The 13,861-nt window shown below is 38.8% G+C and overlaps 1 protein-coding gene across 1 annotated transcript in view; it reads right to left on the bottom strand.

Moving 5' to 3' along the window:
* The window catches only part of SH2D4B (SH2 domain containing 4B), a 67,390-nt gene that overhangs the window by 44,834 nt on the left and 8,695 nt on the right, over positions 1-13,861 (bottom strand). The window contains exons 2-3 of the mRNA XM_075718036.1: positions 8,963-9,122; positions 7,720-7,867 (exon numbers count right to left, since the gene is read on the bottom strand). Of these exons, the coding sequence (XP_075574151.1) occupies positions 7,720-7,867; positions 8,963-9,122 (308 nt within the window). The remainder of the gene's footprint in view (positions 1-7,719; positions 7,868-8,962; positions 9,123-13,861) is intronic.

Here is a 13,861-nt window from a genome sequence, read left to right as displayed (position 1 = left end):
TTGTTTAAAGCCCCTAAGGGGGACTCATACATGTTTTCCCAATGGTGAAACAGGTGTCTGGAATGCCTGCCTGGAAAACAGAAAAATCCTTCTGTCCACCACGGGGAGGAAAGGCTTTTTTTTTTCTCCTCTCCCTGCCCTAGTTCCCGCTAGCTCTGCAGAAGTTATCTGTTGTTAACCAGAAATCTGGAATTAAAGGAAGACAACTCCAATTCTTTTCAGAAGATAGCTTTCCGAAGCAAACAATATTGCTGCTTGCAACCTCTAGAAGCTCAGTGAGGGCCAGAAGCAGCAGAAGGAATCAGGACTGTTTGATTGTTCTGGTCAGGGATCACACAACAGCATGTTTAAGAAAGAATGACAAAAAGACTGAACAGTAAGCAATTTAGCAGTGACAAGCAACACCATCTTCAGAGTGGGAAGCGGGAACAAATGCAAATCTCCACCCTTTGAAAGAATTCAACTGCTTTTCCATTTCCCTAAGTAACATAAATCAACATTTCTCCATTCAGCACAGCTGAGCTCCACCAGTTTACACCAGCAGAGGATCCGTCTTCTCGATAATGCAACGAATCAAAAGACCTGAAATATTGGGCATTAATAGTGATGTACCTATGTAGTGAATAATAGTTCCATAACACACATGATGAACAATACATTAGGCTGCTCTCATCATTTCAGAGAAAGAAAAGCCTAGTATTGTTCTTCAGTCAATTTTAAAGCTAGTATCCCTGGTTATTTCTAACATTGTCGTCCCATTGTTATCTCCCGAGTCCTAAAAAGATTAGATGAGTGGACAGGTCCTTATTTTTGAAAAGTCAATGCTTTTAGGAAGCACTGATTTCAAAGCCCAACAGCTTCTTCAGAATAACAAAAAAAAAAAAATCTTTTAAAATAGCCCTTAGAATTAGGGATTCCGTATTTCAGTTGCTAGTAAATGGCTCTATTCCCTTCTTGGGAAAAGTGCGCAATCAGCTATTCTTTATTCTTATGAGAATATTTTTTCACTTTGCTTCACTACCTAAAGAAAAATCCAATACACCTAGGCTATCTTTTCAGGAAGATGGACAGACACTGAGTTATCAAAATGTTTTCTATCCATCATCTCAAACCACAAGGTAAACAATGAGGGGGGAGGAATGGGGGAACAGAAATCAATCTCTCAGAAGTTTCCCTGAATCACAAAAAAGCTTTGTCACAAGTTTGGTTTTCTTTTAATGTAGCTATTGTTGAAGCATTTGTAGTAAAAAGACGAACATGTCAAAAAAAAACCACCAAACAAAAAACCTAGAATTCAGGTAGAGTTTGAGTTCTTAATGGAAAGCAGTAATGCCTACTGAGAAAATTCTAGCTTTTTTTTTGTTTGTTTTTAGTGAGAAGGAGATTCAAGTCAATGAAAAGACAACAACAACAAACTTAATGCTGGCACTTGATTCTGAATTCACAAAACTTTTTCATATCATTTTCCTTTTTAAAGGAAGAAAAATTTTAAATTCTATTTATTCAAATTAGCACATGGATGCATGTGCAAGTATATTCTACAACTCCTTAAAGGTGTGGGTAAGGAGAAACAACCCTTGTTAGTGTGACACAAAAAAGAAAAGCCATCCTTTTGTCAAATATGAGCAAAAAGTGTATGTTTGTATCTGAAGTGAACAACAATTGAACTTTTCACATTTACTCCACTGGAAGAATACAGCAACCAGTTTATCTAGTTCTCCCCGTGAACCCTGAGCTGAGAGTGAAGAGCTATAATAATCTACAAACATCACCTTCTGCCTGACAGTTGAGAGAGACTACTGTGCGCCATGACCCTTCCAGAATAATTAGGAAGGTGACAATTCAGTATGTAGTTGCAAATTGCCAAGAAATAACCAACCTGCTGCAACAAATCACGCTGGCAATTCAATAGGCAGCAGTAATCCTCTCCAGCTTTGACTCTACTGGAGAATTTGAACATGTTAAATGATCTTATCTAGCCTCTGGCAGTTGAGCATTGACCACAAACTTGTTACTATAAATGTGTGCCTCGCAATGTTTGATAGCTCTACTGCAGCCAGCTCTAAATAATATTTAATATTAGCCATGGCTAGCTTCTAATGTTTCGGTCCAGTGCAGCTGAGAGGAGATTAGGTCAGCATTTAGTTTTTGCTGCAGAAAGATTTTAAAAAATGCACTGAGGAAAAGCCAAAAGGCAGCAGTTGATTTTTTTCCCAATGGAAAATTGAGCTTCTGGCTGCCACGACTCTCGGGGTTTCTCTGGGGAGTCTTACAGGACGCAGGGCAGCAGAATGACTGCCACCCTGCTCAGGGCAAAACCTACAAGACACATTTGTTACAACAGTCCTCTCCAAAGCAAAGGATGCCTGGGATTCCCTCGACTCTTCAGGCTGGCAGGAAGCATCTTTGGCAGCCCTGATTGCTGCAGCTAGTCAGCTGCATTACAGCTGCTGTGAATCTCCTGAGACCCCTCAGCAATCACCCCTGAGCCAGAGCAGATATTCAGGCTACCTGCCACAGAGCTGAGAGCACAGCTCGTCTTCAGATCTGAGCCCTTAGACTCCCTGCTCTGAAGAAGGGAATCTGGAAATCCCAGGGCCCCCAGCTCCAGGACAGCCTGTTTTCAAGCAAGGCTGACACAGCAGGCTGAATTCAGAGATCAGCGTTCTCCATAAACCCACCTGCCAGTTTCCAACAGAGCTGTGAGTGAGTATCAGCAGAAATGTGTCCAACCTTTCCCAACCTTTTTCTGAGAAAATTCTCTCACTTGCCTCAGAAAAGAAAGTGTTTGCAGAGATATTATTTTCTACTCTACTACCAGTGTCACAAAAGGAACACAGGCTTTGCATCACTTCACTGGTCTGTGCCTGTTTTTGCAGAGACAAATATATGAAATGCAGTCATACTTTATGTACAAGTTACATTTCAGTCACGGATGTGCCCCAGGATATGCTATTCACACATGGTTCATTATAGGGAAGTAACAACGTACTCTGGTTCAGAAAGACCCTCTTTTACATGAGACAGAAAACACAGCTGAGGACTATTCCTGATTGGGAGAGATAGGAGATTTATTGCATGTGCTGGAGCAGACTCTACTTGGGTAATTTGCCATAGATCCAGTGACAATCTACTAAGAGTTTGTCTCTGGATCCTAGGGACTCTTCACAGCTTGAATTCCTGACAGGCAAACTATCCTCATTAAGTGGCTCACATTTTCCCATTTATCCATGGAAAATATCAGAGCTTTGCTAGTTTTTACTAGCAATCCAGAATAAAGACAGTGGCTTCAGCAGTGCAATCATTACCAATGTCGCCGGGGAAAATATTTTTCTTTGAAGTTAATATCACAATTTCTCACAAGTAGGATAGAAAAGTCCTAAAGACCTGATTCCAAGCAGAAACCAACAGCTGCCTCGCTTCCAACATTGTTACAGAGACAACTGCATAGAAAAAAAGAATTTTTGAACTGTGGTCACACAAAAGAAAAAAAAATAAAGTATTACTGAATTATTGCAATTGCGATTGAATGGACCCGACTGAGACTCATTTTCAGAATGAGCTGGGTGCCAAACCCCAGCAAGAAGCTGTTGTCATATTCCTGGACTCTAAGTACACTGTCCTTGGGAAAGAGTTCAGTGTTTTCTTGGCACAGCAAAGCACAGAGCTGAACTTAGAGCTTATTTGCACTGAAAGATAACAGGCTCGCTCAAGTGCTTGATGTGTACTTGGAGACAAGAGTTCTTTTTCAGATCAGGACAGAATGCTCACTGCTGTATCATAAGAAGCTCACAGTACTGTAAGTGGTGATGGTGACATTTTACTGTATTCCTAAACTCTACACCTGGCAGAATCTGAAAAATCAGGTCCACAGTACTTTTGGCCACAGTAAAGCACTCAGACATGTGTGGAAAGCCCATCTAAGTCAACAGGACTGAAGTGTGTTCTTTCTATTGAGCATAAGCTGTCCTTATTAGAGATTTCCCGAACTGAAGCACTAATTATTCTGTTCCTTCTCTGAAGGTTTATTCTAAACCTGTCATCTTTGATGAGAATGGAGACAGCCAGGACATAGAAACTCTTGGATCCACACCTTAAAAAAGCTCACTTCACTCACCACAATCCCAACTGGAATTAAAGGTCATGAACTTGCATAAAAAAAAAAAAGTGGAAGGAAATTATAATGCACTGTTACTCTCTTGTTGCCCATCAAGAGAATAAGGATTATTCCTCCTTAAGTGCCACTCTCGTTATAACTCCTACTAAATATTTTTTGATGCATGAAGAAAACAATGCCCATAAAAGTTTATATACAGCTTTTGGTTAACACACATTTCATCTCCCAAGGAATTTTTAAGCAGCAATCTAGCTTTACTGTCAGCTGTGCTTATATGATTAAATTTGGCGAGTATCTGATGTTGTCATACAGATAGTACTTTACTATTAATATCCTCTTGCTTTATGTAGACCACACGAAGAACAAGCTGTTATTTCTAAATGTAGCTGAAGGATACCACCCTCCCCTGGCTGGCTGAGGCTCATACTTTTAATTTGCCCTAGCTCTGCACACTGTTCAAGACTCTTAATGACAGCAACGGATAACAGCAGGAAATTATGCCTATGATCTCATAGCCTTTGTGAATTAGCAAAAAGATTAATGACAGTAATTGGCTCTCTTATTTGTCCTTTGCAAGAGGTGCATAAAAGACTAGCTGTCTTTAAACTGCAAAAATAGAGCAGTCAACATTTATATTCTAGCTTCATAAATTAAAAGCATTTCTGCTTAAGAAACACCAAGGAAAGCAATGCTTTTCTAATAGTGTTGGAAAAGGAAACAGGGATCATCATTCACTTTGATATGCGCGATATCGTTTTTCTAGTGCAGACAGCCCTAAAGTCCCATGATAGGTCAAGAGGAATACAAGCTTTTTAAAGAGGGAGTGTTTGCAATACAATACGGTTAGAAATTAAACACATCAGCAGAAAGGACAGCCTTTCAATCTTCCAAGTCAAAATGCTTCAAGAGGATGAAGCATTAGCAGAGACTGAACTTTTCATACCCCAGTTTGGAGACTGCTTTAAACGCAGTCTGGTCATCATCACAGAAGGATGACTACCAATGCATTAAATATTTTAAACCTTCTAAAGTGGGCTTGCTGACTGATCTGCACCTCATTCCATACCCTGAATCATTCATGAAAGGTACATTTCTTCATGATTTCAATGACTGCAGTCATACATGAATAGATTCATTAATTCATCTTTTTCCCAACACCTTAGTTCTATTCACTTTTTGCAGTTGGAGGTAGGTGCCAGAAACATAACTTTCCTGTTTGCCTGTCTAGATACCTTTCCACTCATTCAGCTTGTAAATATTTCATGTACTACTTCCACTGCACAATAGTAGATATAAAAAGAATATGATGGGAAGGAGAAAGCAAGCCAAGTGAGCTTAAATAAGCCAGTGGACAGAGAAGTTAAACAAATCCCCCATATTAGGCTGAGATTCACTTGTCTTTGAAATGCCTTTACTGTTTTGCAGTAGTTCTACAGCACTGTGTATGAAATTTGCTCTTTCAAGACCAAGTAACAGATCAGCTGCTTTTCTGAGTAGTGAAGGCGTGGTGTTATAGTACCAGGGATCAGTCCTGCATTTGGATCTCTACTGGTGGAACCCTATGTTAGTCCAAGTCCCTCCTAACAGATCTCAAAGCATAGACCTAATTGAAGACCCAGAGCTGAAAGTCTAATTAGACTATGTTGTTGTATTAATACGGCAAATGCCAGGAGCACACTCAATAGAGGGGCGTTTAAAAAATAATTGCTGCATAATATCTTGTTTCCAAACTCATTTTTGAAGCCAAAGAGTTCATTTCTGCTGGGTCTTGTCTTAAAAATTGTCATCCATTTATATAAGTTTTTGCAAACATTCTCTTCAAATGCTTGATTTAAAAGAAACCATAGGGGGAAAAAAGGTTTCTGTTTCTTTGATAAAATAAAGATGTTGTCAACTTTATGAATAGGGCTAAAGAAATCCTGGCCAAAGGTTAGTATTTGAAATTCAAAGTAGAAACTGAACCAAATTCTCATCCCACTTACAGCAGCGTAATTCTTGCTTCTACCAGGCACACAGCTGGGTGGAGGATACCTCCTCACTTCCTGAGAAACAGTGGGAACAGAGATCATTGCGACGTTACCTTTCCATCAATATGAAAATGAGCAGAATTTGGTGCCGTTCCTTTTAAATTGTATCAGCAACTGAAAGACTAGTTTTTCTTAATAGAAAACTATGACTGCTGGCCACTAACAGTCTCACAAGTTGCTCATTCTGCTTTCTGAAAAAGTCTCTTTGAAACAGAATAACAACAGTGAGCTTGTGGACATTTACCCCATCAAATGCACTGCGAATCAACCACAGAGATGTAAGCGAACAGGCCTGTATCCGTCTTTGTTCAAGACAGTGTTGCTTCCCGGAAAGCAGAGCAAAATGCGTTTAATTAGTTGCTCTGCTCATTATTCATACATTAATAAAGGCACTTGAAAGGTGTAGTTTCATTACTCATTGACATCAAATTTCAAAGGCCGTGTTCTCTCCTATGAATTCAAATTAATTGTGCAAAGGTAAATCAGCAACTTTGTGCAGAGGAGGCTACAGGAGCCACCCTTGCTTTGTGCTACATAACCACTCTCAAATCCCAGTCCCACAGTTTATAGAATGACAAGTAACTTGCTGACTCTAGTTTGTAATCAAACCACATAAATTTAACACTGAATTTTTCAGCATTCCTCCCATCACAGAGGGACAAGGGGGGAGTCAATACCCACACTTTCCACCCTTTAATCACCATCCCAGGAACGGAGAAATGACATAGCAAGCTGTCAACAGGGGAGAGGCATGTAGATGGAAGTTCCTGGATGCAGATCTCCTAGGAGTCATATTTTGTTACAGGCTTTCTCCATGGAAACCCAGTTTCACCAATCTTGTGCAGTCCCCCAGTGCACATCCCAGACTCAGAAAACTGATGATTTCTCTGCACACTAAACCAATTATATTTTGTCTTCTCATTTTTAAACAAGTTTTTATCTTTATAAAGTAATATGAAAAGGGTAGACAGAAGACTCCTTTTCCTGTTTAGTTTTCAAACTGTTATTTTCAAGACGAGAATGTGAAAAAAAATAATTTCAAACAAACATTAAAATACTATAACTGAGCTCATAGAAAAATCACGATGAAGTAAAAAATCAGGCAAATGAACCTCTCCCAGCAAAGCCAACTAGACTTTTCCCCATATATTGAGTAGAAGGATCCACCCCTTACTATCTTAAAGAAAGCAGTGACAGAATCTTCAAGTTAAACGTGAACAACTCATCCAAAATACACAGAATATGTTCAAGCAAACTAACTTAAAACGAGACACTTCACAATTGTACATTTTTCCCCCAGTATGATTCACTCAGCACAGCTGACTGAACAATTCTGTTAATGTGTGAGCTGAATAACCAGTTTGATTGTCCTGACACTTTTGAATGAGATATGTAATTTCTTCGCATCACTCACCCAGCTGTTCTAATGAACACCATGTAGTTATTTGTGTATTCCAGGATGAAAAATTACAACTCTGGGTTTTAAAGCTTATTAATAAACATGCACTGAAGGTGACAAGAACTTTGAATCTATATAAAAACACTATTAAAAAAGCTAAATTATTCTATGCAAACCTTCAGTTCCTCCTGAATTTTTTCCTCCTCCAATTTGGCAGCTTTCCGATCTTCCATTTCTATTTTCCATTTTTCTGCCACTATTCTGGCTTTTTCTTGAGCCATGGCATCCCGGAATTTCTTTGTAATTTCAGCCTCCTTTTGTCTCCTTCAGAAAAGAATTTGAAAATAAAAATAACGTCAGACACTGATTATTTTTTTAAATTGAGGATCAATACTTGCAACAAATAATTAGTGTCAGACTTCATGGAAATATACAAGGAAAGAATTAAAAAAATATTTAACAAGAGACCTACCAGATTTGAGGAAGCTATCCAGAAAGCAGTCATTTTCAATTTTTGATAAATGACTAATTAAAAGAGCACCTTCTAAATTAGAAAAGTACTTCTTGGATGTCTTTTAGTCACACCCTATATTTTTCCTTCCCTGGCTGAAAAAATAGATTTTTCTGTCAGTCTAGCAAAGCATGACTAGGAATATATTGTCCCTCAAATATCAATGCAAATGTCTGCAAAATTCTTACACTAGATTGTTTATTAGTACTGACAATGTAAAAGGAACACAGAGCACAGGTTGACGCTTTTAAGCCCTGCTTAAATATGCAATCACTATAAGCAAGGAAATCTCATTTGAAAAGGAATATTATAGAATAATCTGATATTCAAACTGTCACTTTTCAGCGCTGCACTACAAAAGGAAGCACAGGAGGCAGGTGGCCTACTTCCCAACAATATCAAGCATCAAAACACTTTTGAATCTCTCCCAAAGCTGGAAGAGGCCCTGCTGGAAACACCAGCATGGCACTTTGTGTAATCAGTTTCTGAACTGCTGGAATAAAAATTAATATAAGCAATATGCAAATAAAACCAATTTCCAAAAGGATTTTATGTACCAAATCCCCATTGTGGGCATAGATGCGTGATACAACAAACATTTCTAATTTAATAATCTCAAAACCAGATTGTTTCATTTTTATTTATTTACAAACTGGTCAATAGTTTAGCAAAATTCCCCAAAAGAAAAACGTTTGCTTCACTTTTTTTATGAAAGAGAGGTTTTGTTTTTCAGTATTCAATAAAAATAAAATTACATTTTTCACGTGCTGAAAAATTGCCGAAACAAGTGAAAGCAAGTGCTCAAAACGTACTTACCAGTTTTACCCACCATTACCTGCCACCTTTCTACAAGGCCATGTCTCCCATTATGCCAAGTGGACCCTGAATTCAGATTCTTAAATCCTCACCATAGTTCTTCTGCCTCCTTCTGTGCCTGTTGCCTGGCTCGCTCTGCTATTAGCTCCTCTGATATCTGTTCGTATGGCTTGTCACCTGGGGCTTCTCCCATAACCCAGACCCAGACCTCACCATCCTTCCCACGTAGCCACTCCACATGTTTGCCATTACCTGCAACAGCCACCACAAACAAACCAAAAATATAAATACTGGCTCAAATTCTTACACAAATATAGATGAAAAGATGGGAAATCTGCAATTTAGAAACATTGACCTTGCAATTTACAATTCAAAATAAAACATTACTAAGACATTGGATGAAATCTTCAGATTTGACCAATCTACCACGCTTGTGGGGGGAAGGGTTTGTACACTCCAGATGACAGAATTTTTAAAGACTCACTGTCCCACAAAAACAAGGAATTATTAATTCTGACATGCATTTCCCAGAATTTAGGTATTATGATGACTTTTCAATTGTTATATTTGCTTGCTTCACTCAGCAAAGGATGAATTAAGAGAATGGAAAAAGAGATGGAGTGACAGCCACCAGCAGTGACATCATGTGACTAGCAGTGCTTCAGCACACAGAGAATGTTGAGGGTCAAGGGACTTCACCAGAACCCCTGCAAAAAACCCAGGAATTTCCTGCTCCCACCGTGTGAAGGGGGAGTTTCAGAAAGCCTATGTACTCAGAGCACACCACTCAACGCTACAGAAGCTTTTCTGTTCAGGTAGGGAATTGAAAGGGATTAAGTTTCTGGTACAGTTTTCATGAAAGACACCATGCAAAAATCTGCAGCTACTGTCTTGACAGAGTGATTTTTAAGAACAGCAAAAAAGCCTGCGTGTTCTTTACAGAATAGACTATGTTTGGTCAACCTTCATGTCCAAGAATCAGCTATAGGATTCTTGCTGACTACAGAGGGCACTAGATTAGATCCCACCTGAATACATTTTCCTAGTCAAATACACTACCTACCTGGCTTAGTGTGGTTTGGTCTTCTCCTTCTGCTTTTATACGTGTAACTCACGGATATTTTATGCATTTTAGAGGTTCATAATAAGGAATTGGTAGAAACACCTCTTATGCACCCATTTTTATGTTTTATTTCTTGCAAATTTGTTGCAACTGTTTTTCACAAAAGGAGATCCCACCACAAAGACCATTGCCAGGATGGACAAAGGATTTATTTTAACAAACGCAGACTAAAAGGCCATCAAGGCTCAGCAGTTCATTTCACTTCCTATATATTACAGTCTACTAGATGTCACCCTCTTACCCAAATATTGAGGTTAGTAAATTGTGCATGGCAACATAGCTTCTAAAAGGCATCCTGTCTCATTTTGAAGAAATGGACAGTCCACCATTTTCCTAGGTAGTTTTTCTCTGATGTTCCCCTAGGAGTTAAAAGAAACCTGGTCCTATTTGAATGGCCAGTCTTTGCTTCTGCTCTTTCTACATCTTTGTCTACCAGCATCAGTTTAGCTACTCTCACCTTCAACTACCTGTTGTTCTGCAAGAGGACAGTATCCATCTAACCAGATTAAGTTTCCCGATGCACAATCAATGAAGTGGTTTTGACATCCCAGACTGAAGAGAGAAAACTGCAGGAGGGAATGAAGCGGGGCTGTTGACAGCAGGCAGTGCCAGTGCCAACCCACACGTGCAAGTGCTGACAATACAAACTGAAGGCAAACATATCAGATCTCTCAATGAAAGCTAATATTCTATATCAAATTTGAAAATGTGATTTACACAAAATCCCAGCGTTGGTCTAATGGTACTGATTTCAAGGGGGGTTGGAAATTTAAGCTAATAATGTTTTCCTTCAATAACTTTCAAAAGCATTTGCTCTTTCACAGTCTATCAGATTACATCTCAGGTTATAAATGTGAATGTATTTTATTGTGGTTCCTATTCTGTACATTTCTGTGTTCCTGTTCCAACATTTATGTCGTATTTTTTGGATGCAGCATTTGAACACTATCTGCTGAGAACTGACTGGCCACATCAGTATTTGCCCGCAAGGTTTTCACCTACTGTATTTCATGGTAAAGTATCTTGAGAAGTATGGAATGATTTCCCAGGCGTATTGATCCCACATAATCAATGGCAGATTTTGTTTTAAAAGTGGCCCATGTCCTCTTTCCTGGGAGGAATCTGGATATCTTAGTAGTTCCCTTTTATTTAGTACTTTAAAGAAAATATTGCAAACAACATGCCTCATGTTAGTTTATTTGTATCATAACTGGTAGATACCAAATACTTCTACTGTTCTGAGACAACTTCATTCACTACTTCTACTCATGAGTTATTCAGATGGAAAGAGAATAAAAAAAAACCCCAACAACAAAAACCTCTTTTCAGGCAAGCAGACAAATTTTATCTTTGCTTCTCTCCAGGTTTTCTGTGCCAAAGAGTTATTAATGTTTCTCAGAGGCACAAATTATCCATTACTACCCAGCCCCATAGAACAAATAGTTGATTTGTAAACATGAGAAATTACTCTTTCTTCCTTTTAAAACAATAGAGCTCTCTTCTAAAGCTACAGACAGTAGATGTATAAACTCTTCTGAAAATATCAGTATAACATATTGTTGGTTCACCAGTAATTACTGTATACTACAGTATAGTCTACTACTGTATACACATCCATAGTTCAAGTTGAACGATAGTATCAAACAATCTGGAAATTTTAAGCTTCAGCATTAAACAGACCTCCACATGCACAATTTTAGAACAATTCAGTTTGAGGACATAGAGAATCATAGAGTCGTTTAGGTTGGAAAAGACCTTTAAGATCATCCAGTCCAACCATTAACCTAACATTGCCAAGTCCACCACTAAACCAATTAAGGGTAGAGTAGCAATTTCGTGTTTCCTGGCTTGGTGGCTGGGTTGTATGCCTTTATTCAGGTTTTTCTTTAGAACAAGAGAAGGTCTTTCTCACATCCTACCACCCTTTCTATTTTACTTCAAGAAATTACTCCCATACAAGTCTTCCCTTAAACCTACACTCCTATAAAGTTTGAGATGGGCTTTACTGTACAATCTGATCATAAAACTTAGTAGTTTCTTAGCACAGAATAACATTAAAAAAATTAGTGTGCAGGAAAAGAAATAAGCAGCTCAGGGAGAACGTCTGGCAACTGTGAAAATGGAATTCCTGCCATACAAAACGTCTTTGCAGCCTGCAGAATCAAGTTCACAGTGGTCAGTGTCAGCTCTTCTAGGCTAACAATACTGGGCTTGCACTTTTAAACTGTAGAACCAATTGCAAGATCTGAGCTGAAAGCCCAGAAAATTATTTTCCTTAGTATTTTTAGGAAACTAGTGTTGTCTGCTTTGCAAGCAGAGAATTACCACCATTGAGGGCTGATTATAATAAAATAATTTCTCCTTTAAGATGCCCCTCAAATATTACATTTTTCTGCAAAATAAGGTATTTTGTTAACACGCTTTATTTCCAAATGAAACGGGAAATAGGAAAAAACAAAGAAAGAGAAAAATTCAACTAAATCTAAAAGGAAGAGACAGGTCCTGACTAAACAAATTTGAACTCTAGGTGGGAAAGGGTCAAGGAAACCACATTTCCTGTTCAGAAGCAAGCTTCTGTGCCCAGTCACAAAGCCTAATGCAGAGTCAGGAAATAAAAATTAAATCTCTTGAGTCCCAGTCTTGTGCCTTGACCACAGAAGTACCTTTCTTTTCCTGGAGAGACTGTGGCAGGCTGCAAATAATTACCATTAGGAAGTAGTGGACATCAAAATTAGTCTGGATTGGAGAATAGAAATGAAAGTGTTTTAGAAACAAACACTGCTTCATCAGGAAAATGTACTGAATAATTTACCAAGTCTTTTCCATCTCTATCCTTCAGACTAATGATTTATTGGCTGTAGTATTCCACCAGTTTTTTTTTTTCTAAAACAACTCTGTAGCACCACAAGAAGGCAACATTACTTCTTGCAGTTCTTTTCACCTTTAGCTCCTCCATGGATTAGTATCTCCCATGGAGTTCCCCTAAACCTACATCTATACTGCTTTGAGACCAGCCAATTGGTTTTTTGGATATTGCTCCTTTCTCCAGACAAATGCACTATTAGGTATTCCACATTTGCAGCACAAAGGGATCACAGTGAAAACTTTCTTGGAGACCTACAGCCTGAACCAACAGCAACACAAATTTGCACATATAAACACACACAATCAAAAATAATACCAAAACATGCTTTCTGTTTCTTTGTATTTATGCAGTCAATTCTATAGCAGCAATGAAAATATAAAACAATGCCCTAGAGAGCAGTAGTGAACTCAGGGCTCTCACCTATAAGAATTATTAGTCTGTACCAGCAGCACTGCTAAATCTCATACACACACAGAGTGCTGGAGTCCCACCATAAGTTGTGCTATATGGCACCACAGGTTGCTCTTGGCCTTTGTGCTACCCTTAGGAAGTCCCTGGCGTAGGCAGGATATCATTACTGCCACAGCTGATTGCTGCCAGAAAATACAAACACTGCCAGCCACCTTGGGAGAGAGAGGAGGAGGCACCTGAAGGTGCACAGGAGGGGGGATCCTGGCTGCATGCAACACTCAGCCTAAACCAGGCTTCAATTCTAATCAGCTCAGACTTTCACATTGTGGCTAAGGCTTAAAACAAATGGAATTACACAAAGGAGAACTGGGCCTTATACTGCCTCTGCTTATCGAGACAGAGGAGCAAACCACAGATCGGGTTTGGAGGTTTTATGGGGTTTGGTTTTTTGAGTTGTTTGGTTTGGGTTTTTTGTTGTTGTTTTGGGTTTTTGTTTGTTTGAGTGGGTTTTTTTTTCTTTAGATGACAGTTTTGGGTTCTACCTAGGTTCATTTTCCCACACACTTCTAATTAAAAGTGCTTTAAAAACAG

This window comes from Pelecanus crispus, chromosome 10 (assembly GCF_030463565.1).
Source record: "Pelecanus crispus isolate bPelCri1 chromosome 10, bPelCri1.pri, whole genome shotgun sequence".
Taxonomy (NCBI): Eukaryota; Metazoa; Chordata; class Aves; order Pelecaniformes; family Pelecanidae; genus Pelecanus; species Pelecanus crispus.
This window is presented reverse-complemented; position numbering and strand designations above follow the sequence as displayed.